Source organism: Ostrinia furnacalis, unplaced genomic scaffold (assembly GCF_004193835.3).
Source record: "Ostrinia furnacalis isolate ACB-3 unplaced genomic scaffold, ASM419383v2 OfSCF1743, whole genome shotgun sequence".
Taxonomy (NCBI): Eukaryota; Metazoa; Arthropoda; class Insecta; order Lepidoptera; family Crambidae; genus Ostrinia; species Ostrinia furnacalis.
In genome coordinates this window covers 531,089-557,588 of record NW_021131982.1, presented here as the reverse complement: position 1 = coordinate 557,588, position 26,500 = coordinate 531,089, and the positions used below count along the sequence as shown (strand labels likewise).

Genomic DNA, 26,500 nt, shown 5'->3' with positions numbered 1-26,500 from the left:
TACTTGATTATTCATTTGACAGACTGACTTATTCATACTGGAGATTATAGAGACAAATTTTAAACTCCTACAGTCCTACACTTTTAACTTCACAATCACACATGTCATCTATTATTCACCAAATAAATGGATGTGTTCGAAAATGTACCTTCTCAATAACAAAATATTTTAATTTTTGGGAATTTTTAATTGTACTTTTATAGCGTACAACACAGAGAAAGCACTGGTTATAGTAGACATAATAATCATATCACATTCAAATAGCCATTACATGCTCCATCTACACTAAGGATTACAAAGAGTTGGTTACAATACTCTTACATGGAGCAGTGCTTTGACAAGATTATAAGATCTGTGACCACAACAACCTTTAGGGAGAAAAATGTTCTACATTTCAGTTATCATTGTGATCCTTTACATCCATGAGAATTAATTTTTATTTTGAAGGAAATATGCCACTTCATTGATTCCAGAGAGCAGCCTGTTTATGATGTTGTCATAGTGCTGAGTGCTGTTGCTCTGGACTGTAACGTGCGACCTGTTGGCCTCACTGACATACGTTCGTAATTCCACCAACTGCAAAATAAGAAAATACATTTCAATTTAATTCAAATACTTATTGCAAGCCATGTTTAACTTGGAAATTAACAAATAATACCTGACAAAACTTTTCCACCTCCCTGCACAACTCCTCCAATTTGCGATCAAGATCTGGGTTTCTTTGGTTCTGGCGCTGGCTCAGTTTCATGCGAGTCAGCCGCCTGCACAGCTGATCCAAAGCAGTTGCATACTGGGTTAAGTCCAACTCTGGCGTCCCTTCGCGCGCCTGGATTGCTTCCAGTTCGGGCAGCACGAAGTTATTTCGGAGCTCCTCAGCATAGCCTCTCATGCTCTGTATCACATCATCTACATCAACTTCCTCGGCGTTACTCTCCGGCATGTCCGCCATTAACAGCTTTGGCGCAGCAGCATCCAAAAAGTTAGACACGTCCTCTTGTTTCACGTCGTTAGCGCCGGCAGCCGCACCTGGCTGCTCACGGCGGGTCTCCGCTTCAGGGATGTACTCGAACATATCCTGAAGTTCCATCATGGCTCTCTCCGATTCTGCGAGAGACATATCCAAGCTATCTGTGATTTTTTGCAGAGCATCTATTTTCGCAAGCTTTTCCAAATATTCAGAGTAGTCAATGGGAATAGCTTTATGACAATTGGGATCCATTGTTTCAACACTTGATAGTATTCAACGTTTTTCACAACTTCAGTTTTCGCAAGTTAGAGAGAGAGATTTACAAGAAAATTTGAAAACAAGCGATGCAAAATTCAACACAATCGATCGATCACGTTTTTGACACATACGTGTCGTTCGGAAACTTTACCAAAGTTATTATTAGTTAATATTGTGGATTTCATATCCGTTGCATTAAAAAGTAACTACAACGTAATAGTGTTTTGGAAGTTCCTAAAATTATTAAATAATATTTAATGAAGACTTCTTGTAAGCAGAAAACAATACAATCAAACAGAAATTCAATAAAATTAAAATAAACCCTTGTTTTAATTTTTTCTATAAAAATGTAAAATTCCTGAACGTTATCAAAAGTATTGATTTTTGTGGATTTTCTCTGCTGGCTGAGCTGCGCTGCGCGACATTTGTGCGCGAGCGAGCTAGCGAGCTACCATTCCATACCATTCTACTTGCTGCTGTTCGCCTCTGTTGCAAACATAGAAATTGCACGTGTTTTACCAAAACATACATTGAAGTATTGAAAAATGGTGCGGAAATTGAAATTTCATGAGGAGAAACTGCTCAAGAAGGTTGATTTCATATCATGGAAGGTGGATAATAACTTGCATGAGGTGAAAATAATGAAAAAGTATCACATTCAGAAACGGGAAGATTACACGAAGTGAGTATTGATTTTTCTTATGCACCTGCGCATTTGCACATTTCAACAAGTTAAATGTTTAATAAATGAATTTTAACGTCTGTTTAGATACAACAAACTGTCTAGAGACATCAGGGCCCTGGTCGAGAAGATCATATCGGTGGACGCCTGTAGCGACTTCAGGATTGAATGCAGCGCTCGGCTGTTGGAGAAACTTTACCAAATGGGGCTGATCCCGACTCGTTGGGACCTGATCCTGGCGGCGAATGTGACAGCGAGCGCGTTCTGCCGCAGGCGGCTGCCCGTGGTGATGGTTCGAAGTAAGTTATCATTCAACATCATCATTTTTTTACCTTCAATTACACATTATTACTTCAATGAGGGCTATCGTTTTTATACTTAACACTGCAGTACACGCGCCCCTTTTTTTACACGAATACACGCGCGGCCTACTCTGGTAAGCCAATTTAAAATCACTGTAAATCAGTTTATAAGCAAATTATGAATAGAATTACTATGTAAATGATAAAAGTGTTTATTATAGTTATTTTATAATCAAAGTTTCTTTATATAACTATTTCGGATCAAACATTATAAACAGATTTAAAAGTTGTAAATTTTTTGGACCAAAATTGCACTCTGAGACCAATGTTAACAAAAACAATTTGACTGAAATAATATGATTAGTTTTTTATCTGTCATAGTATTCATGACTTTCTACTGCCTGGTACACGGTGTAAATCCATTTGTTACAAGTCTTACGTATTTTTTTTGTCGAGTGATTTCAGGCTTTTGAGTAGACCCGTAGTTTTGACGGCCAATTTTAGAAAAGTGCGCAGACTCTAGCGACCCAAGCTTTACTGGCTTACTGACAAATTTAGTAAACGAGGCTTTCCTGGAATGCCAGCTCTCTGGCGCAAGTTTTCAAAAAGTTATAGCGTAAAATGTTACCCTGGTCTACTATAGTAGTCCGCGCGTGTACTCTAGTGTTAACAGTTGGCACGCCTGGCGATTGACAGGACCTTACTCTACAGTGGCGCCATCTTGATGAGTGCAAATGCGATAGTCCTCCTACCACTTTCGCGCTCACCAGTTGGTGCCACTGTCGCTACTAGCAAGTGACAGGACCTTACTCTACAGTGGCGATAACTGGTGAGCGCTAAAACGATAGCTCTCATTGTCTACATTTGCGTATTTACACCTTTTAGAGCGAAATACTGGCTTGAGTGACAGGATTATTATAGCCTTGTATCATAGTAAAGCCTTGTATAGAATAGAATATCCCTGTCACAACATGGTATTTTATTTTACTAATCCATGACATTTCATTCAATTCCAGATAGCATGGCCGAGAACTTGATTGAAGCCACCAAATTCATCGAGCAGGGGCACGTACGGGTGGGCACCGAGCTGGTGACGGACCCGTCCTTCCTGGTCAACAGGGCTCTGGAGGATTTCATCACCTGGGTGGACGGCTCGGCCATCAAGAGGCACGTCTTGGAGTACAATGACCTGGTAAGTTCAATTATCATTATATTTATAAAAATATGTTGTTACCAAAAAAATTCTGGCATACAATACCTTTACTTTTTTAAACTAATCAACAGCTCCTCAAACCAATCAATTTAGTTGCAAAATATCTATTTCGCTCAGTCACAGCATTTAACTTATTCACTTTTTGTGCAATGTAGGTTATGTAATAATAATATACGATTATTATTGTCTTTTGTGCAAAATGTAGGAGTTTAATATTTTGATTATTCTTGTTTCAGCGTGATGACTACGATGATTAAATCAAGCAAGAGGAACTGCTGGAATGCTGCTGTAAGCATACGCAGAAGAAAAAACCAAAAAAATCACTTTTTGTGTTTATTGTGCCAGTTTTGTAACCTCTAGTTATTTTAAAGTACTTATTTATTGTCCAAACAAAATATGTTAGGGCAGAAATGCAAACTTTGCAATTAGCGATTTTGCATTTATCTTTGTTGTTTTGCATTTATGTTCTATCCAGTTTTGGCCACTCTGCGTTGAATCGTAGAATAAAAAAACATGCATGTTTGTGAGTGCAGAAATGCTGCAGCTCATTTTCTTATTTTTTTTCTCTACCAAAGGGTCAGGATACCCTAGAATGTATGTGGCAGTATCAGTGCACTTTTCTTGCCAGTGTGTACATCATTTTGTTATGATTTGAGCTTATTTCAATCATAATGTCACATTTATGTTTCTTGATGTTTTTATTGCCATTTTTTGAGTGCCGCTTTTTCAATGATAAATGTTTGAGAGAAATTCACAAACTTGCTTTACATGTGGTTTTATAAGTACCTAAGTAGTTTTCTGTGTGCAGTTTATCATTCCGTAAAACTGTATTGTAGGCCTACTGGGTGGTCCAACTGGATTGACTGGGGCGACGAATTTCTAAATTTGGTAAATAAAATTTACCTTTTCGAAAATTTTGGATCCTTGAATCCACATTTGGTGATAAGTATTATATACATTTTTGTTGGAAATCTGTATTAGTTTTATTTTATAGTGTGTTTATTTCTGAATATAATCAGATAGATTTGTAAGTTACTTATATGTACTATGTACTACTGACTAGATTATATCCGTCGATTATACGAGTATCATATCCTAATTCTGCATGTCAGCTCTCAGACTGGTACAAGACCAAAATTACCACCTTCTGCAATTTTCGACGTCGTTTTGTGTGGGTGAGCAGACTGAGGTGATACGACTATGTCTGCTTCAAAACTGTGTGACGTTTTACGAGGGGTTAACGGATTTTGTGTTGCACAAACTAATTACTAATATTCTTAAAAATTCTGGAAAATTGCGAAGTGGTCGTAATGGTTTTGCATATGTTTTGATTATCTACTTGAATTAATAAAAAATAAAACATACTGTAATCAACAATTTATTCAATATTAAGCATATAATACTCAGAAAACTAGTGTCTAATTGGTGTCTTAAAAAAAGATATGTACATTCCATTTGCTTGTAACTTACTGAAAATAACGACAATTGAGTGTTTAACACATAGTTCATGAAAGTTGAACAATATTTAAAAATGTATTGTAACTTGAATGAATCTCAATAAAGTACATTGCACATGGCGCCGTTGTTTTAGTTTGCTTTTGGTGAATATTCTTTCTCATTACAGCATTATCTGATCTGACTGGTAATTAACAAAATGGCGGTTTTGAGACGTAGTGTCTGCGCGTGTGATCGGTTCGGCATCGTCCGGGCGGGAAAGCCAATACAAAGTCTCATATAGACGAGTTACTCTATGAAGCCAATGCTGAGATCGATATCGGTGCGGTGGACTCGGTTAGCGCGAGCGCCCCGCTGCCCGCACCACACCCGGCGCTAGGGATGTGAGAACAATAACATTGCACATGCATTAATTTGGTAATCTGTAGCCCGGCATTGAACTCGAAGCGCTTGACGAGACAGACAACACGTCATCAGTGTGCGCTCGACTTTCCAAGACCGCTGCGATCTGCGCGATAGCATTGGCCTGCGCCACAGCTGCCTCGGCAAGCCTCTTCAGGGCTTCGGCCTGGATTAGGGCAGCTTCAGCGCTCTTGGCCGACGCTTTGGCTCGATTCTCTTCCGCTGTCGCCCGTAGTAGCTCGGCGTCGGCACGTTTCTTTTCAACTTCTATTAACCATTTGGGATAGAGATCTGAAAAATACAAAGTAAAATAAGAATAATTTACGGCGTTGTAATTAAATAAATGCAACCAACGGCTATTGTAAATGATTGCTATAACGCGTATTTGAAGATCACCTTAACGTTAACACAGGTGTAGCATTAAAAAACGAGTTATTAATTTTATTTTTCTAGTCGCCCTATGAGCCAGGTTAGCTCTTGCCTCTTACACATAAACATGATGCGACGTCGTGTCGTCCTACCATGCGGCATTATAACATGCATAACATCGTATTGTGGAAATCTACGGCACGATATTGCAACGTAACACAACGACGACGACACGCCAGTTAATATTGACACGACGACGACACCGATTCATGTGCCGTACTTGACATGATTCGGTGTCGTCGTATATTTCCCCGATACGACGTCGCACAATGAAAATGATGTATCGTCGTAACGTGTTTTTTTTTAACAACCCTTAAACTGTATTTAACTAACAGTGGGACTGTTTATTAAAACATAATAATTGCTTACTTACTGTGCACTAAAGGGTCGTTTGAGTTCAAATCTGTGTCATCCATATAATCCTCATTACTGGACTGGGCACTATCTTCACTTTCTCTGTCTACACCTGTACAGAAAAATAAAATAAAGTTAAATTAATGAGGGTTTTTGTGTATGAGAAATCCACTAGATGGCGGGACGTGGATGTGGGGTCTGACTGCTGCGTGATTGGTGGATTTTGACATATCTGTCAATGTCATGTCAAAAATAACCAATCATGCAGCATTTGGACCTTGCGTCTACGTATTGCCATCAGGCGGATTTTTCATATGTGAAAACCCTCATTGGTAAAATATTACACACATGTAAACAGCTAAGTTGTGACTTTTTTGGACAATTTAAAGAGTTATTATTTCTGCAGTTTTAAATAGTCTTATTCTTAACTTGCCTGATAACCTGTCATTAGAGTTCTCCATTTGATCTTTACAGTATTCATTGTTTTCTTGGAATGTCTCAAGTTTTACTTCTGGTGGAATATCTGCCTGAAAACATATTAAGATATAAATGAGCACAAACATACCTAGAATACTTAAAGGGAACCTTTATACAAATTGTTGGGTTTAAATTAAAAATACAGTAGCTTTTATGTATTGAAGCTCTGGCTCCCAAAGTAGTAAAAATTATATTTCAAGAGAATTAACATGTTGAATGACATAAACTTACAGATTTATCCACAAATGCCTCCGTCCTGGACAGCATCTTCTCAAAATGTGGTGCTAAGATGACAAGTGCTTTCCTTTCCAGTTTTGTAAGTGGTGTAATTGTTTTATCCAATGCAAATCCAGGCTTTTGCCTATTTAGTGTTCTTACTTTATTTTTTAACTTATTTTTAAAGTCACTCCAGTACTGCAATCAAATAAAATTTATGATAAGTTTTGTTCTATACCTTTTAATGTAAATTAATGAGATACTAATTAAATTATTTTAAACTTTCTATAGCAAACAAACCTTACTCCATCCATCAGCTGTTTTTTTAGTGCCCAATCTACAATCATTCAACATTTTTGTCAGCTCGGCCCAAAGTTTTTTTGATGTTTGGCGAGCTTCGAGCGTGCGTAGACTGCCTGTAGCAAACTGAATATTCTGCCCCATGAAATCGACTAGAGTTTTCACTTGCTCGTATGATACGAGACGAGTTCCAGTATTATCCTCAGCCATTACGCTAAAAATAAAATAGTTGAATAAAGCAATCAGATATCTTATTGTATTTTGTTTCTTTGTCTTAACTTACAACTCAAAACGTCTTTTCTTCGACATTTAATTCTTTATTCACGAATTAAAATTAATTTTTTCGTAGAATTTCCTGAAATGCTGAATTTTTTGTTGACTTTGACATGTTTGACATGTAAACAAATAAGCATAGACAAAATAGACAATAGCACAGACTAGAGAGTAGGATGACCAAGGACAAGTTAACAGATTAAAAATAATTTAAGGGAACGGATATGATCACGACATGTGCGTTTGGATACAGATACTAAATGTCACATTCAATAATAGTAGAAATATTTTTTAAATTTATGGCAACACTGAATGTCTTGAGCGAGGTGTGAGGAGAAAATGAAAAAATAAATTAGGAAAAGAAATGGCAGTTACTCGAGAGAAAGAAAATTGTTCAAGAAAAATTAATGGAAATATACCTGCCTTATCCCTCAATAGTGATAATATGTCGACATCTACTGATAGTGATGATGTAGCAGATCCCACATATGAAATACGGAACATTCAAAGTATTATTAACGTGACCCGTGAAAACATTGACGCTCTAAATGCAAAATTCGCTGGTTTCCAGCATCCCCCTTCGTTATATTTATCGGAATACCAAGAGTTGACATCGAAGTTACACGACTTAGAGACTAGGGAGCGGACTTTACGTGAATTGTTACAGACTGACTCGCCGGATAGGAGTGAAGAGTGTTCTTTGCAGGATGACTCGAAGAAGTACGATACCCTCACGCGGCAGCCGAAGGTGTTCCTTCGGGCGCACCTGCCGAACCAGCAGCGGACCAGCGTGCAGGTTAAAGAAGGGGTGACGTTGCGAGACGCGCTTTCCAAAGCGCTAAAACTTCGGAACTTGACGTGTGAAATGTGTGAAGTGGTTAGGACAGGCAATAATCAGGTGATACCGTGGGATGTGGACATAACTAGGATTGACGCAGAGGAGGTCAGTGTTTGATTATATTTATTTATCTTGAAATGTTTTGTTTATCAAATCATAAAAAAGTAAGTGGAACCAATTCTGAATATTTACTAACTCACATTCTTCAAGTCTCGAAACTTTGGTGAAAATTATTTCAACAAACCACAACAGTATAGAATGATGTTCTGGTCAATCTCATATTTTATAATAAAAAGGTAGTAATGTTTTAGTTAAATTAGACAAAAATTATGTAAAATTGCTAAAAAAATTTTGTAAAGTAGGTAGGATTTACTTTGATAAGTGATAGAATTGTTAATATAACACACCACCTTAGTAATGCTGTCAGTAGACACTGCAGATCCACATTCTGAGGAAAACCACATGATGCAACCACTTAATTATTTTTTTCCTTCTTCTAAAAGTAATACAGTGTTACTGACTTTCATACCTACACCAATAAACCAATTTATGCAACACTTTTTAGTGGCCGAAAATTGTAAATGCATTTGTTAATAAATAATAAGCTTCCTACTTTTAAATGATTTATTTTGTCAATTAACTGTAATCCAATTAATAGGTATTCAGTATTAAATTTTCGATGAACATGTTATATTTTAATAGAAATTAAGAATAATACAAATAATTAACCTACATAGACTAAATATTCGTTTTGGATTTAAATATTGTAAAAAAGTATTTGTTGACTTGTAAATTAATCTGCTAGGTTGTGTCTTATGATTTTGTTATGATTTTTTGAGTCTTTGTAAATTCAATATAAAAATGAGCTGACTGAATGCAGAGATTCCAGACACAATTGAAAGTAATAATGTCCCTTCTAGATTATTCCTAAGATATACAAAAGTTTAATGAATGAATAAATAAATCTTCAGTGTTTTTTAAATTTTGATTAAAAAAAATGTTTTTTGAGTTAAAATTGAAAATTTGAAAATGAGGGGCATTTTCGATATGAAGTGTTTCTTTTTAGAAATTTCTTCTTTTATTTGGCTGTTTTTGTATACTGTGTATGTTTTCAGGTATATATGGCCTTACATAGAGTAAAATCTATTGGTTGTGAAAGAAACAGAAAATAATTGTTAAATGATGGCTATTCTATTTTGTGAAATGAGTGAACTTTTGGTGACTGTTTAAATTGTGATGATGTTTCTGTATAGTCTGCCAGCAAAGGTTTTTGAATTATCGCGTACTAGGCTGGGGCTTCAGTCAGTCCCAGATGCTCACGCCGCATTCGCGTAATCTAATGCAGCATAATGTGTGTCAATTTCGAGAAATATTTTCCAGGAAGTTTGCGTCAAATTGGCATCACTAAAAGTAGTCTAGCAGCGGCGGGAATTATTGTTGCTCGTTGAAGCTAAGGTCTCTTGTTTGGAACGTACAATTACTCTGCTAATAGTATGGGCAGAGTAAATACAAATGAGTAGGTCATCTTCACCTTTAACGCACCTCACCGCTAATCAGTGTTTTTGTCAGTGTGTGCGTGCGCGCCGCATACGTATTGGCGCGCGCTCACATACAAACCGCGCTCGGTGCGTTTCTATGAACATGACCTACTCATTTGTATTTACTCTGGTATGGGTCATATGATGATGGGGTGATGTTTCAACGTTCTAATCAAGAGACCTTCAGGCTTCATAAGGCAGGCACTGACGCTGGCTTACTATGGCGTCCGCAGGTGACCGTGCGAACGCTGGACAAGCTGCCGATCATGTCGCACATATCGCACCAGTTCACGCGCAAGACCTTCTTCACGCTGGCCTTCTGCGAGTGCTGCCGGCGGCTGCTGTTCAACGGCTTCTACTGCTCGCAGTGCAACTTCAAGTTCCACCAGCGCTGCGCGGACAAAGTGCCTAGCATCTGTCACCAGGTGGGTCTGCCAGCTGCCCTGTATATCGCAGCAGGTCACGCGAGACGTCCCTCACGCTGCCTTCTGCGAGTGCTGCCAGCGGCTGCTGTTCAACGGCTTCTACTGCTCGCAGTGCAACTTCAAGTTCCACCAGCGCTGCGCGGACAAAGTGCCTAGCATCTGTCACCAGGTGGGTCTGCCAGCTGCCCTGTATATCGCAGCAGATCACGCGCGAAAGAGAGAGTTCCCCAGGGTGCCTTTTACGAGAAAAAGTACTAACTAAATTGAGAACAGAATGTAGGATTAAGTATAATTTGAAGATGTGTCTCTAGCGTTTAAGCACTTTTTTTACACTGGCAATATCACGGTAAAGCGAGCTAGAGACGTATACGCCGTGATACCGCTGCGATTTGAATTTGAATTGACGGCTCGCAAAAAAATCGGAAAAATTGCTAGTGTCCGAAAATCTCTTAAATGCTTTACCGAAGCTCATAACCTCCAGTCCTGCGAGATCTGGAAAGCGTTCAAAGAATGGACCACTCCCTAAAGCAGTGAAACCGTTTTCAAAGGAATTGTCTCACACCTTTGAACGCAAACAATTTTTACCTTACGGTTACACGCCATAGTTTTTCTGCCTCCACTGTAGTGGTGGAGGCTCATAGTCCAGCAGTAGACTGTAAAGGGCTGTTGATGATGAAGCCTCCATCTCCAGCTGTAATCGTTACGTTAACCTCTCCACAGGTGCGGATGACAGACACGTACTACGCGGCGCTGTTAGCGCAGAACCCAGAAAGACAAGCGGGCATCCTGCACTTTCCGCCTCACTTTGGCTACCATCCTATGATGCACCGCGGCGATCAGAAGTCAGTATTGTTTTGCTATTTTATTAGAAGTATTAGTATAATCTTTATCAATTAAATCTTTTATCGTACGGCTGACGCTTTGTGTTATGGCGGATTTACACTACGCGGAAATTAGCCGAGTCAAGTCAAAAAAACAGAGGAGTGAGGATAAAATTAATTCATTTTTCATCCCCACCCCACTGTTTTTTTGACTTGACGTGGCTAATTTCCGCGCAGTGTAAAAGCAGTATTAGAAAGTTGGATTCTTTCCATCTGAAGGCCGAAAACAATGGCAATGAAGTTAGGGCATTGTTGCCTATAATAAGGCTCATAATTTATACTTAATAATAATAGGTATCACTGCAAGGAATCTTCATATCAACTGTGGGGTTAATCAGGGGATACTCCCAGGCCCAGTAGCCCATACAAGATGTTTTTATCCAAATTAGATGTAACAAGAATTTCAATGAGCTTTTACTTTAGTTTTCTTGCTCGATTCAGGTTAGATCGTAAGTTCTACCGTACATTTATTCCATTTATAACACCTTAGATATTTGATTAAAGAATTAGGTACTATCCATTGATCAGCACCTTATAACTATATCACCTTATAATGCCACTCTTGTGGCGGAGTTTTGGGCTGACACTGTGTAGGTTTGTTGTCGACACGAAAAGAAGAAGCACCTTATACAGGGTGTTACTTTGCATTCTTGCCATATTTACAGAGGTTACTATATTACTGATACTGAACACAAATCCGTAAAAAAATAATGACCGAAAAAAATTTTTTTTAATCTTGAGTATTTTATTTTATCGACAATCTGTTAAACACATCACTAATTATCGTAACGCATGCACATCACTTGTTGGCGATGGCGATGAAGACTTTTTTACTTTTTATTGTATTTTTAAATATCTATTGCAATCTATTGTCTTTAAAATGTCTTTTTGACACTTGTAAAAAACTGAGAAATCCGTCAATCACAAATCACGTTATAAATAATACCTACAAAAATGTCTGAAGTGTATTCAAACAACGAATAATTTAATCAAAATGGTGCTTGGAGTGTCTGCAAGACGTCTTAGACGAAATGCTTGATGACGTACCCTTAGCGTTACACCAAATGCTCTACTACCAGCAGGATGGTGCTCCCCCACAATAAGGACGTCAAGTGCGCGAATAATACGTTTGGTGAACAGTGGATTGGACGAGGGGTCCAGTAGCTTGGCCACCACGATCCTCGGACCTGACACCAATGGATTTTTGGAGTGACTTGAAACGACTGGTATGCGCAGAAGAGATAAACAGTGTAAACGCGTTACATGAAAGGATTGTTTTAGTGAAACTGTGATACAAAACGTTTATGTGTTGCGAAAACTAAAGCGAAAAACCTACGCTTCGCCGTGCTAGACTGTGCCTTCATCAGAACGGAGGACACTTTGAACACTTGCTTCGCAGTACGTAAACTTTGTAAGTAGGAACTTATAAATAAATAATTAATTGAGAATAAGGTGATTTAATTTCATACTTAATTTATTAATTTGTAAAAATAGGGTGCAATGTTAAAATTAATTAAAACCCTAATAATTATTACGTATTTTTGACGGTCCTAAGCCCGTAAAGTAGAAAGGAAAATCTGAAATCAACTGAAGAGTATTTTTATGACTGGATAAAAAGGCTGGTACCCAGAGCCATAAAATTAAGAACTAGGCCACGCCCACTAGGTTTATTCCACTTGCACCTGTAGAACGTGCGAGACAAAATGGGTTTATTCCAATTTGTACTGAAAAACGAAATTTACTAAAATCTTAGTGTACTTTCTTTATGGGAGTCTCTTGTTTATCTTAAATAATAGGTATTGTTCCCTATTTTTATCTCTGTGAATATGGCAAGAATGCAAAGTAACACGGTGTAGATACTTGTTTTAACAGAGTCCTCTAACAACGTCACAGAATAGTGTTGTGAAATCTTTTGCCAATATTGCGAAGTGTACAAATAATGCTGTTATCATGTCCAGGTCTGTTTCGCCCGCCAAGAAGATGAAGGAATTTGATGTGCACTGGTGTGTACCGTATCCGTAGACCCGTCGCACTGAGCTTGCTTTGTACATAGCAACACTCTGTGCCGTAGTTGTGGTCACTGTCCTTTCTTGACGATGCTTTGAGACTTAACATCGATATACCTGTAGCACAGCACTAATACGTCCCGGTTTATAACTGATTTTTACATGTGTAGTTGTTGCGTGCTATTTTTCTATGTAGAATAAAAAGAAACTGATGTCAATAGACCTAACAAACCTCTTTGCTCTTTATTCTGCGAAAAATACGTTGAGATGCGAGCAGAAAGTCGCTAAAACTATTAGCCGACGTAAAACTGACCAATGGCAGTGCAAAAATATGCTGCATGCTGCCTAAACCTAATTTTGGTTGGTTGATTCTAAAAAGTAATCCATATCAAAAATCACATTTACTGTGAAATTGTAAAACGCATGTCGTTTCTGTTAATAAATATATTGTGATTTACATATTTACTACATCGCCCAAAAACCATTCAGTTTTTATCAAAGCAACTCACACCTCTTCTCTGTGTGCTCTAAATCCTATCCTACTATTCTATTGTAGTGTGTGTAAATATGTATTCAGTGGAGACTTCCTGACGATGTTTCTAGATTTCAGTATTTCATCCCTGTCACGTAAAGCGTAAAACCAGCATGAGTGAAAGCGACAATTTAACTCGAAAAGACCGAAATGTCGTTGGATGTCTCGCGGATCTGAAGTTATTAGTAAAATTGTGAGCAAGTCTGATCAGTCAGCGATTACTTTTAGATTCTTGACTCCATCGCGTCAAGTCTCAGTCGCGAGTGGACTCACCACAATAGTCGAGCGGCAGCGGAGTTCGAAACCGCGTTCTTCGGATGTCGAGTCAGCCAGTCCGACCCCTTAACATTCAGCTATCGTGGCTTCGAGTGATAGCCGTGGCATAAAAGTGTTCCTATAAACTGATCAGGCTTGCTCCCTTCATCAGCCAGTAGTATAACTCCAATTGCACTGCAGGCAACAGCACCCGCGGTCGCTGAACCAGCAGGACCGCTCCAACTCGGCGCCAAACGTCTGCATCAACATGGTGCAGAGGCCCATGACGCTGCCGGAGCACCAGCCTAAATATAACCAGGTAAGGGGCCATCCATAAAGTACGTCACACGAATTTCATGATTTTTTGACCCCCCCCCTCCGTCCTTGTCACAGGTGGTCACATTTCTGAGACCCCCCCTCCCTAGTGTGACGTCACATGTTTTGCAATTTCACATCGAAAAATTATTAAATTGACAGCAGTTTCGAAATTAGTTTTATTTCTATTTAAATTAAGTATATTTTTTTAATATGAAATCAACATTATATCAAATATTTGAAACAATTGNAATAATGGTATAATTTTACTATGTTTCATCAGGGTGGGGAACTGACCTTTGTTAATACATTCATTAAAGATATGAGCTAAATGGGGAGCTATAAGAGGAATGATGGGTTTTATTATGTCTGTTGATATGCCCCATATATCCTCTGTTTTTTTTATATATTTTGATGACAACGTATTGCTTACTTTTTCAGCTGTCGAACGAATCACTTTTATACTCATAGGTCCTGTACATCGGTAGATTTGGTAAATAAATGAATCCATCCGGACTCAGAAACTAAAAAAATTAAAATAACTGTAATTTTTTAATACTGGNGCATTCCGAATAAAATTCCTATAATAATTAATTAACCCTAAAAATGATTGCAACTGACTTAAATCTTTAGGTCTAGGTGCTTCGACTATTGCTTTTATTTTTTCAGGTGACTTTTTTATACCATTTTTGTCAATAACATGGCCTAGGTAAGTGACTTCATTTTTAAAAAACTCACATTTATCTTTCCGTAGGGTTAAACCTACATCGCTTATTATTTGTAACACCTTTTTCAGCCTTTCCATGTGGAGGGCCCTGGTTGGGCCTGTGATTAATACATCGTCTAAGAAACACAGTACCCCTTCCATGCCTAATATACTCTCCATTGCCCTTTGAAAAATAGCTGGCGCCGATGACAATCCAAACACTAATCTTTTGTACTTAAATAATCCTTTATGTGTGTTTATACAGGTAATGTTCGCATCGTCAACTATCTCAAATTGATTGTAAGCAGAAGACATGTCTAGCTTAGAAAACTGCACCCCGCCATGTAATTTAGTAAATAATTCTTGTACTGTTGGTAATGGATAGTGTTCTAGTACAAGTTGTTTATTTATAGTTTGAGAGTAATCGGCGCAGAGACGGACTGAGCCGTCGTTTTTTAATACAGGAACGATAGGCGATGCAAACTCTGAATACTCAACTGGCTGAATTATACCTAATTTAATTAACCTATTTAATTCTTGGTCAATCTTATCTCGAAGCGAAAATGGTACCGGTCGTGCCTTAAAAAAAACTGGCTTTGCTCCTTCTTTTAATTGTAACCTAATTTTGTATTTGTTAAAACATTCTATTCGATCGGAAAACACATCTGAATACTGAATAAGAAGAGCTTGTAATTCTTGATCATCTGATGATGAATTGCAAAAATTTATGGGAGTTAACTCGAGTCTGAACCGGGCAATAAAATCACGGCCTAGCAGCGGCGGCCCCCCGTTGTCAATGACGTACACGTCGAGATTTTTAGTCATCCCTGAGTACGTCACTGGCAACCGCACAAAACCTAAACTTTTTATCTCGGTTCCCGTATAGTTAATCAAATGTTTTTTACAGGGCAATAATGGAACATTGCTAAACAGATTTTGATAAGTTTTATTTGATATTACTGTAACTGATGAACCACTGTCAATCTCAAAGTTTAAGTTAATGCCATTTATGGAAACAGTCTGTGTCATTGGAGCCCCGTCATAAGAACGAATATTGAAAAACATACCGTCGTCCTCGCCCTCGCTCACCTCGCCTGACTCCACATAATTCACTTGTTTGCACATTTTACGCAGGTGCCCTTTGACATTGCATTTGTTACACTTGTAATTCGCAAATTTACATTCACTCGCTTTATGATTTTTCCTACCACACACTGAACACTGATTATTTGCACTGAAATTGCCGTTAGATTTCTGTTTGTTTCCAATCTTGAAGACCGAGTCGGCGCCGGTCCCCGCTGACGAGCTCGCTGCCGCTGCGCGTGCGCAGCGCACACTCTCCGCCAGGTCGACTGCCTCCCTCAAGGACAGCCTCTCGATGTCCATAGTGAAGAGCTTTTCTCGTTCCGGACCTTGCACCATCCCCATGACAAACTTATCCAATAGCACTTCTTCGAGATTCTTGAAGTTACAGTGCGCTGCTAGCCCTCTTACCCGGGCCGCCCACTGTGTGTGAGTTTCGCCGGACCGTTGCACCGCCATATAAAAATAGTGCCTTTCGACGAATCCACATCTCTTTGGAGTGAAGTGTTTATCTAGGACTTCTACAATTTCTTCATATTTCACTAAATCCAGTGACTTCGGCAAAACTAGGTTGGCCGCAAGTTGGTAGGAATTCTCTGTGAGTGCACTAAGTAAAATCGCCCGCCTTTTCACTCCTCCTTTGTCCACTGTATCATCTATACCATTTGCTATGAACCACTGCTGTAGCCGGCTTCTATAAGTGATCCAATCTTGCTGCTGATGGTCAAAATTGGTCAAAATTCCAAAAGTCGTAGACGAAGTCATTTTTCTTTTAAAATGTGGGTAATCCGATGTCGCCACTGGTAAATACGTGGGAACGAGTGAAACACCGGGCTGCTCGTAATGCACTGAGTGTATTCGGCGTACGTTCGTGTGGTGTCGTAGCACGCACATAAGTATAACTATACACTANACACTAAATAATAATTTTATTTTAATCTTTTTAGTTAAATAACATGCATTTTTGTAAGCTACTTAAGAAGCCCTTTATTTTGATACCCCACTCGATAGGTTTTGAGAGAAAAAAAGTTTTTTAAAGACATTATGGCGCCTAAAATCCGCCATTTTTTTTTCAATTTTAATAAAGCCAGTGTCACTCACGAAAGACCAATCTAACGATACATCTCACGCTAAAATCGGTCAAGCCGTTTATTCTGTAGGCCGTGCCAAAGTAATATACATACATAAACTCGAAAAACATAACCCTCCTTCATCTCTTTCTTCTCCAAACATAAAAAGTTAATCATCCTTTGTTTTTGTCTAGATGCGTGCACTTCGGCGTGGAGGCTGGCGGCGGCGAGTGGTGTTCTGCCGCCGACGAGGCCTGTGGTGGAGCCATCCTCCAGGCTACTCCGGCTGAACAGGTAGGTTGAAGCTTATCGTTTGTTGGTTAAATTTACTTCTTAGGCCTCAGCCTCGAGTTTAGCGGGCAGCGGGGCGGGAGCGGCGGCGGCGCGGGAGCGGGGCGGGCAACGCAGACCCGTTCTCGAAACAAGCGGGCAGCTCGCGCGGCGCTTTAGCGGCGAAGTGTTGTGTTCNCTTGTCACAGGTGGTCACATTTCTGAGACCCCCCCTCCCTAGTGTGACGTCACATGTTTTGCAATTTCACATCGAAAAATTATTAAATTGACAGCAGTTTCGAAATTAGTTTTATTTCTATTTAAATTAAGTATATTTTTTTAATATGAAATCAACATTATATCAAATATTTGAAACAATTGAAATGTGATGTCACGAAACTTAGGACCCCTCTCACCCCTTGTCACACCATGTCACACTTTGTCAACCCCCTCCCCCCCTCTTTACGTGTGACGTACTTTATGGATGACCCCTAACATCATTCATCTCATTATTATCAGATCATATAGGCAGGCCCCCCACTAGGTGGACCGACGATCTGGTGAAGGTCGCGGGAAGTACCTGGATGCGGGCAGCGCAGAGCCGGTCGTTATGGACATCCTTGGGCCTTTGTCCAGCAGTGGACGTCATTTGGTTGAAATGAACAAATCATTTAGCCTCCACTTCAGGAGGACGACCCTCTCTTGTTTACCAGAGGCAAATGGAGGATTTGATTTACACTTCTCAAGTTCAAATCAGACATCATTTGTAGACTTTCATCACTTGTAACTAAGTCTGTATTTACCTATGTCATCATCATCATCATTTTAGCCACAGGACGTCCACTGCTGAACATAGGCCTCCCCCAATGACTTCCACATCGCACGGTTGGCCGCGGCCTGCATCCAGCGCCTTCCTGCTACCTTTATCAGGTCGACGGTCCACCTTGTGGGTGGACGTCCCACGCTGCGTTTTCCGGTACGCGGCCTCCATTCCTATGTAATTATCGAGAAACCTCGAAAAAATATCACTCCACACGTTCACAATAACACTGCAAATAAATATTTGAATTTGAAGATTATTTCTCTATTTCAGACTAGCAACTCACCACAATCATCGAACTACTTATCTTCGAGACACGCGCGCGACGACAAGGACAGAGGTGGGGGGACTTCCAACGAAGCGCACAGTCACAGCACTCAGGTACTGATCGTTTAAAATTTTGAACCACGAATACGAAGTCTTCTGATTTTTTGCATTCGTAATTTTAAAGGAAAAGATTAACTTATTTTCAGTTAATATTTAATGCTACCTATCCTTTAGTAGGATAGATAACCATGCATTGATGTTTAGTCATTTAAAAGATTCATATCTAGAACCGCCACAAAAACCTATCGGCCAGTATAAAGGTATTCCTCGTATATCAACGGATAAAACCCGATCGAGCAAAATGCGCTCCTCGCTGGAATGCGACTCACCCTTCGCGCGCCCGCGCTTCTCCCGTCCAGAGCGTCGATGTGACGTCACTGCAGCCGTGTGCGCAGTTAACTCGACCGGGTTGTACAGATACGAGTATTATTAGGGTCATAGNAGCACGCACATAAGTATAACTATACACTAGTAACAAACTATTCACATACTTGCAATTGCAGAGGTCCCGGGTTCGATTCCCAGTGGTTGCAGATTTTTCTGTTCAGTTTGGTTGGTGGTAGGGCTGTTCTAAGTCCGCCTGGCTAGCTACCACCATCTTACCTAAGTCTGTCGTCATAACAACAATGTTAACAGCATTGTTGTGTTCCGGCAGTTAAAGAGGTAAGATAGCCAGTTCCTCCGTGATTGAGGATTTCGGTTGAAGCTAGCACCTTCGGCCTGATCGTCACTTATTACCATCAGGTGAGATACAGGCAAAGAGCTTCCTCATAGAAGAAAAAAAATGTACGGAACCCTCTATGGGCGAGTTCTATTCTTTCCTTTTGCAGGATTTGAGTATTGTTCTGTAATTTCTTACACCCGTATTCACAAACAATGCTTGCTTAAGTAACGCAGGAAATCGAACGCACAGCGTTGAATAGAGCTCTGTGATTGGTTCATATGTCACCCTATACGTCCACGCGCACTAGAGCTCATAGTAATGTTTGTGAACGGGCGAAAGAGTTTGAAATCCTTTGCACACCTTTTGTGGTAGCTATACCAACTGTACTGCATTAACTGTAACTTTACGTTTCAAAACTGGACCGAATTTCAAATTTGCAGTTTGTATGCAAGCCGCACGCTCTTACACTTTGCGAAATTCTTCAATACCTATTGCTGAACTACTCTGTATTCTTGACCTACACTACAATTTATTACAATGGCTGTTTTGTATAGGAATAAAGATAGCACTTATAAATATTCTAAAGCACATTAGGCTATTCACGTTTGTTGCTAAATAGATGTTAATTCAACTATTCAAGGTGCCACGATGTAAACATTGATGTGATAACCTTCCCAGTGACTTTCTTATACATCTTTGTGGTTAGCGGTTTGGGAGTACGAACATCTTGATCTGGGTTCAGTTCTCAGAGGGCACACAAATTGAGACGGATCTGAGAACGTGGTCGCTTACTATGGGCCTCATAAGAAGGCTCAAGGTCACCCAAAGGGCGATGGAGCGTGCTATGCTCGGAGCTCCCCTGCGTGATCGGATCAGAAATGAGAAGATCCGTAGGAGAACCAGAGTGACTGACATAGCCCGCAGAATCGCTAAAATCAAGTGGCAGTGGGCGGGGCACATAGCTCGTAGAGCTGACGGCCGCTGGGGCAGGAAAGTTCTTGAGTGGCGACCACGAGCCGGAAGACAGGCCGTTCGTTTCAGCCGAAAGACGTCCACTGCTGGACAAAGGCCTCCCCCAAGGATTTCCACAAAGACCGCGGCAGTCCTGCGCCGCTCTCATCCAGGCACCTCCCGCGACCTTCACCAGGTCGTCGGTCTACCTAGTGGGAGGCCTGCTATGTTTTCCGGCCCGTGGTCGCCAATCGAGAACTTTTCTGCTCCAACGGTTATCTATGCTAGCTATGTTTCTTTCACATCTACACTTACTATTATAAAGCTGAAGAGTTTGTTTGCTTGAACGCACTAATATCAGGAACTACTGGTCCGATTTGAAAAAATATTTTTGTGTTGGATAATCCATTTATTGAGAAAGGCTTCTTAACTTCACCCTACAGCCAATAAGGGCGGAGCAGTTAAGAATAATGTTACAAAAGCGAACAAAGTCGCGGGCACAGGTAGAATATAATATTGAGCATGGATATAGAAATAGTAAGCACCCATTTGTTGTGCCTCCCATTAAGTTACATCACGCGGCGTTCCTTCCTCAGTAGCTATTAAATTACATAACATAACACACAATGGTTGTGTCTTTGTAGATATAACCTACCTAGAACAATTAGGCATTGGCGTAGTAGTATACAGGGTGGCCAGGGAGTTGACGTTCAAAGCTAAAATTTAGATTCCTTACATCAAAGTGTACTTTATCTAAATCACCCCCATGTATGTTCTACGATTTTGCTTAGTTTATGAGATAGAGTTAGGCCCAGACGGTGAAACGCAACTGCAACGAAACTGCAACTGCTATTTACTTTTGAGTTGCATCTAAGTTTCTGCCATAGCGTCCGTTGAGAGACCACACATGACGCGACCAGTTTGAAACTTTCAGTTTCAGTTTCATTCATCAGAAAGTTGCAGTTTCGTTGCAGTTGCGTTTCACCGTCTGTTCTGGACCTTAGCCGTCAGTTCTATTTTACTTTACTGTTTTCTTTTTTTTACTGTATTTGATGTTCATAGTTAAGGCGCTACCACGTAAAATTTGTTTTCAACAAGCTCCGCCCATTCCCTCCGCAGGCTCCGCACCCCCGAAAGCCGAACTCGTCGAAACGAGTCGCTCGCTCCGTAAAATTAAAAATTCGCGCCATATACGCGTTTGGGTTCATCGCAGGGTCAATCCAAACGAACAAGGAAACAATGTGTAAAAATTGCTTTCACCCGATTTAAAATTTTACTATTTAGTCAAAATCATAAAAAGTATTACTGAAAATTACCAGGAAATCATCAAAAGTGTTATAAAACAATTTTCATGTTTATTTTTATTGTACATACACTAGCTTTTGCCCGCGGCTTCACCCGCGTGAAATTTAGTGTCACAGATTGGCATAAATTACATGTATATAATATTATAGCCTATAATGTTAGTCTGTGTTACAAACAATAATACTGTTAAGTTTCAACAAAATCCGTTCAGTAGTGTTTGCGTGAAAGAGTAACAAACATCCATCCAGACATCCAAACTTTCGCATTTATAATATTAGTATGATAAATAGTAACATTACTGGAGTAACTAAGGTAGGTATGATCATTTTGTATGCACAAATCATTCCATAAACGTTAATGCCGAGGTGGAACCTTTTAGATCTGTGTCATCTTTCACGTTTAGTGAAATACCGGGGTGGTTGAAACTTGATTTGATCCATCCGCCCCGTTAAACGATATACCGGGGTGGTTGACACTTGATGTGTTCCATCCACCCCGTTGAACGCTAAGACTATGACTACCGGGGTCGTTGAAACACTTTCCCATCCACCCCGTTGACGGGGCAGATTCACCGGGGCCGTTGGGACTAACCCAATTTTATTTTTTTTGAAATTTTCCACTTTCTTTTCATTTATCATTAATTTTGACCGGTTGGTAAAATTTTAAATCAGGCGAAATTAACCAAGGGCAAAACCACGTTTGACTGATTTTTGCAGTAAAAGTGGGTGTTGGCCGATTATGAGCTTTGACTGTCACAAAACAAAACAAAAAGAACCAATGACTATGTATAAATATATCCATGATATCAATTTAAAGTTTATAATATTACATTTATAATGGTACCGTTTTTGACCGACTTCAAAAAAGGAGGAGGTTCTATGTTCGGCGGTATGTATTTTTTTCTAAGTATGTTCACCGATTTCTCCGTCAATTGTGGACTAGGGTTCATGATTTCTCGAGCTTTTTAATTTCTCGGGTTTCGAGAATTGTCGAGAAAGAAGAACGGTCACGCCCCATACAAAAAAAACCCAGACCCGACAGAAACGAGACATACCTCAGTTTTTTTGTCATGTCCTAATTAGTTAAATTATATATTTTTTATATTCGAAATCTATGTATAACACCAAAATATTACCCTTTGTTTTTGTTCAGGCGTTATACAAAAACTAATACAAAATGCCTATTTATCACCAAAATTGGTAAATGTATGTACCTAAATGTCTATTGCAGCTGCTATGGAATGTATCTAGGTGACCTGGAGATACAGCCGGATTATACAGGGTGGTTATACATATGGAACGATAAGTGCTCTCACTCGATTATTTCTAAACTATACAAGATATCGAAAAACTATTTACTGATTCTGAAAGTGCTTCACGAGCCCTTTCAAATTGTACCAATAATAGGTTACAGATTATGGAAGCTGGTAACATTGAATTTTTGGATTTTGTAACTTCTCGTTTCCACCCTGTATAATCCGGCTGTATCTCCAGGTCACCTAGATACATTCCATAGCAGCTGTAATAGACATTTAGGTACACACATTTACCAATTTTAGTGATAAATAGGCATTTTGTATTAGTTTTTGTATAACGCCTGAACAAAAACAAAGGGTAATATTTTAGTGTTATACATAGATTTCGAATATAAAAAATATATAATTTAACTAATTAAGACATGACAAAAAAACTGAGGTATGTCTCGTTTCTGTCGGGCCTGGGTCACAGATGACCGTTCTTCTTTATATTTACGTAAGTTTTCTCATATTATTTAAAAAACTACTACTTTTGACTGATTTTTGCAGTCAAAAGTGGTTTTGACCAAGCGCGTAGTCAAAATCACTTTTGAGTGCAAAAATCCATCAATAAGTGGTTTCTGATATAAAATTTTACCAATCAGTCAAAATTCATACAAAGTGTTAGGATTAGTGAAAATTACTTAGAAATCATAAAAATGTGTTATAAAATCATTTTAAAGTGTAACATTTTTCTGATTTGTGCATACAAAATGAACACACCTACCTTAGGTACTACTTTTAAGAAATCTGGATATTCTCAGGTAAAAGTTAAGTAGATTATCAATTTGGTTCGGCCGGATAAATACATTTTTGCACTCAAAAGTGGTTTTGACTAACGCACTTGGTCAAAACCACTTTTGACTGGAAAAACCAGTCAGAAGCAATATTGACCAAGGGCATTTGGCGACTCTTTTTTACAATCGAAAGTGGCTTTGACCGATTATCAGTTTTGACTGTAACATAATATATGTGTAACATATATGTTTGATACCTATAAACCTTCCTCTTGAGTCAAAAAAACCTCATCAAAATCCGTTGCGTAGTTCTAAAAAGCATACAATAGAGACAGACAGCGGAAAGCGATTTTGTTTTATACTATGTAGTGATGACAGCACCATTTTTGGCTGGTTATTTAGAATTTATAAACAAACTATACTTGGCTAGAGTAGAAACACGAATGAACGTGTAAAAACGACGCCGCAGAGCGTTTGCAGCGAGATCAAAGGGTGTCGCTGCGGTATGGTCCTCGCCGCCACGCAACACAACAAACAGCGATTTAATTTCTATAATATGTATATGATTTCTCGAGTTCTCGACTTTTCTCGAGATTGATTTCCCGGGAACAGAGGCTAACGATTTCCCGGGAATTCTCGGCTCAAAGTTAGATAGGTACTTCGAGAAAGAGGTCAATCGTCGAATCCAACTCGGCTGGGCAGCGTTCGGGAAGCTTCTCGATATACTCACGTCCGAAATACCGCAGTGTCTCAAGACAAAAGTCTTTGACCAGTGTGTGTTGCCAGTGATAGTATATGGATCTGAAACGTGGTCGCTCACTATGGGCCTCATAAGAAGGCTCAAGGTCACCCAAAGGGCAATGGAGTGGGCTATGCTCGGAGATTCCCTGCGTGTTCAAATCAGAAATGAGGAGATTCGCAGGAGAACCAAAGTCACCGACATAGCACGCAGAATTGCTAAAATCAAGAGGCAGTAGGCAGGGCACATAGCTCGTAGCTTATAGAACTTTTCTGCCCCAACGGTTGGGGCAGGAAAGTTCTCGAGTGGCGACCACGGGCTGGAAGACGTAGCGTGGGCAGGCCTTCTACTAGGTGGACCGATGATCTGGTGAAGGTCGCGGGAAGAGCCTGGATGCGGGCAACGCAGGACCGTTCATTGTGGAAAACCTTGGAGGCCTTTGTCCAGCAGTGGACGTCATTTGGCTGAAACGAACGAACGAACGTATGTACATACAGTTGTATTATTTCAGGTTTTTTAGGTGAGCTGATGATGAGATACTTTTTAGTTCCCAATATTTAAAGTAGGTATTTTGTAGGGAAGATTATTTACACTTAAAATGGAAAACTATAGTCTCAATCTTATTAAACATAGGCACTGTCCATCTTCAGTGACAATAACAAGGACTAATCAACTAAAAAGTATGAAATAAATAAATATTAACAAAAAAAATTAAAACTGACTCCAAAAAACCTGCACTAAAAGTAGAAAAAAAATTACGTTATTTATTTATTAGGACAAAAATATAAACCACTTGCTTTCCGCCCGCGGCTTCGCCCGCGTTGAATTTTGTCTGTCACAGAAAACTTTATCGCGCGCGCTTCCCTGTTTCATACACCGGGATTAAAACTATCTCATGTCCTTTCCCGGGACTCAAACTATCTCTATGCCAAATTTCATTAAAATCCGTTCAGTGGTTTAGGCGTGAAAGCGAGACAGACAGACAGAGTTACTTTCGCATTTATAATATTAGTATAGATTATTGATATTTTTGGAGTCGGTGCCGGTAAATTTAGAAAAATTTTTGACCTTGGCACTGAGCAGGCTGGCACCGACTCCGAGAATATCAATCATAGTATATAATATATTTGTCCTAATAAATAAATAACGTTATTATTTTGTACTTTTTTAGTGCAGGTTTTTTGGAGTCGGTTTCAATTTTTTTATTTATCTACTATTAATAGTCATTTTAATTCTTACGATGGCTTGGAACAAATAGGGTGATTCCATAGAGAGTGTAGGTATTATAATTTTTTAAATAATATGAAGGTCTACCTACATAGCAGGGTTCGAAAATACGGAAAATATTTATTATAAATATCAATAATATATCGGATATTTGTGATATTATAATATCAACTTTAATATTAATTTATATACACGACTACCGATTGGGTGGGGACCCAGGACGCTTGCCCGTCTGTGGTCACTTTCCTGTTTAGACGGCGGGCTTTTAGCAGGATGCCACATCCGTCAGGAATCGTCAATGACTCCGCAAGCTCTTCCATTGGAAGATCGGAGGGGATCTGTTTAATGAGGCCCATACGGGTCACGTTGTACGTCGGGATTGTTGCTGAGTACTTGCAAAGGGATAGAATCTCGCTACTCAAAAATTTGTTGGCAGCACTGGCAGATGTGAACTCAACAGAGATTCTGTTTCTCCCAATTTTTTTGATACCATCGTTGATCACGTCCTTAATTTTGTTATTGACCAAAAATTTTCCAAACCTAATTGGCTGGATGAAAGTTGGGGCATTAGGCTCGGTTTCGATGCGGGACACGTGGACAATAAAAGGGCCTTTGTCAAGGTCACTGTAGACTTTTGGTGCGATAACAAGAGATGGGTGCGTGTACACCGGTTGGCTACTTGGAGATGACATTGCAGCAGATGGGTTGTTGGATCTCTTCGCGGGTTCAGAAGGAACCTCCGAATCCAGGCGGCGTTTTGTTGCGGCTTGGGAAAACAGTGGTTGAGAAATGTCCATTGAACAGGAGGCCGGATCCGGAGGATCCGGGGGATCGGGAGGAGTTAATTCCATTCTACTTACGGTTTTACCAGATAAATCCGTCACCTGTTGTTAATTATTAAAATAACTAAGCTTAAAATTGAGTTTTTTTTTGAGTTAAACTACGTTAGAATTTGATTTTTCCACTTAAACACCTGAAACACGTGTTGCCACTGTCACATGCGGCGAGCGAAAAACAACATCCACACACACATGAACATAGAATAATGACAATAATGACATTGACAGTGACAAACACTTTTTTTATTGATTTCTTCTGGCCTGGAATTTTGTTCATTAGCCGTACCCGAAACACTTTTGTTCTGTTCAGTTCTTTTCTTTTGCAGGAAAAGGAAAGGGCGATAACGCCC

The 26,500-nt window shown here is 39.5% G+C and overlaps 4 protein-coding genes across 5 annotated transcripts; 2 read left to right on the top strand and 2 right to left on the bottom strand.

Annotated features, from left to right (window-relative positions):
- Positions 1-3: 3 nt before the first annotated feature.
- On the bottom strand, positions 4-1,359 carry LOC114353571 (uncharacterized). The gene is made up of 2 exons (XM_028305623.1): positions 659-1,359; positions 4-576 (listed from the first exon to the last, which is right to left on the bottom strand). Exons 1-2 carry the CDS (start codon positions 1,217-1,219, stop codon positions 430-432), a joined length of 708 nt encoding a protein of 235 aa, XP_028161424.1. The 5' UTR covers positions 1,220-1,359; the 3' UTR covers positions 4-429.
- Positions 1,360-1,675: 316 nt separating this feature from the next.
- On the top strand, positions 1,676-4,920 carry LOC114353551 (U3 small nucleolar ribonucleoprotein protein IMP3). The gene is made up of 4 exons (XM_028305595.1): positions 1,676-1,907; positions 1,995-2,206; positions 3,226-3,401; positions 3,659-4,920. Exons 1-4 carry the CDS (start codon positions 1,771-1,773, stop codon positions 3,677-3,679), a joined length of 546 nt encoding a protein of 181 aa, XP_028161396.1. The 5' UTR covers positions 1,676-1,770; the 3' UTR covers positions 3,680-4,920.
- On the bottom strand, positions 4,130-7,469 carry LOC114353550 (uncharacterized). 2 transcript variants are annotated; one of them, XM_028305593.1, is made up of 6 exons: positions 7,339-7,469; positions 7,056-7,269; positions 6,771-6,953; positions 6,496-6,589; positions 6,082-6,174; positions 4,130-5,570 (listed from the first exon to the last, which is right to left on the bottom strand). In XM_028305593.1, the coding sequence occupies exons 1-6, from the start codon at positions 7,362-7,364 to the stop codon at positions 5,287-5,289; spliced, it is 894 nt and encodes a 297-aa protein (XP_028161394.1). In that variant the 5' UTR covers positions 7,365-7,469; the 3' UTR covers positions 4,130-5,286. The 2 variants fall into 2 exon arrangements, with proteins under 2 accessions (XP_028161394.1, XP_028161395.1); XM_028305594.1 differs by lacking the exon at positions 7,339-7,469 and having other exon boundaries at positions 4,896-5,570; positions 7,061-7,136.
- Positions 7,470-7,650: 181 nt separating this feature from the next.
- On the top strand, positions 7,651-14,122 carry raf (raf kinase, effector of Ras). Its single transcript, XM_028305636.1, has 4 exons — positions 7,651-8,271; positions 9,938-10,298; positions 10,850-10,971; positions 14,005-14,122. The coding sequence occupies exons 1-2, from the start codon at positions 7,693-7,695 to the stop codon at positions 10,283-10,285; spliced, it is 927 nt and encodes a 308-aa protein (XP_028161437.1). The 5' UTR covers positions 7,651-7,692; the 3' UTR covers positions 10,286-10,298; positions 10,850-10,971; positions 14,005-14,122.
- The last annotated feature ends 12,378 nt before the right edge of the window (positions 14,123-26,500 follow it).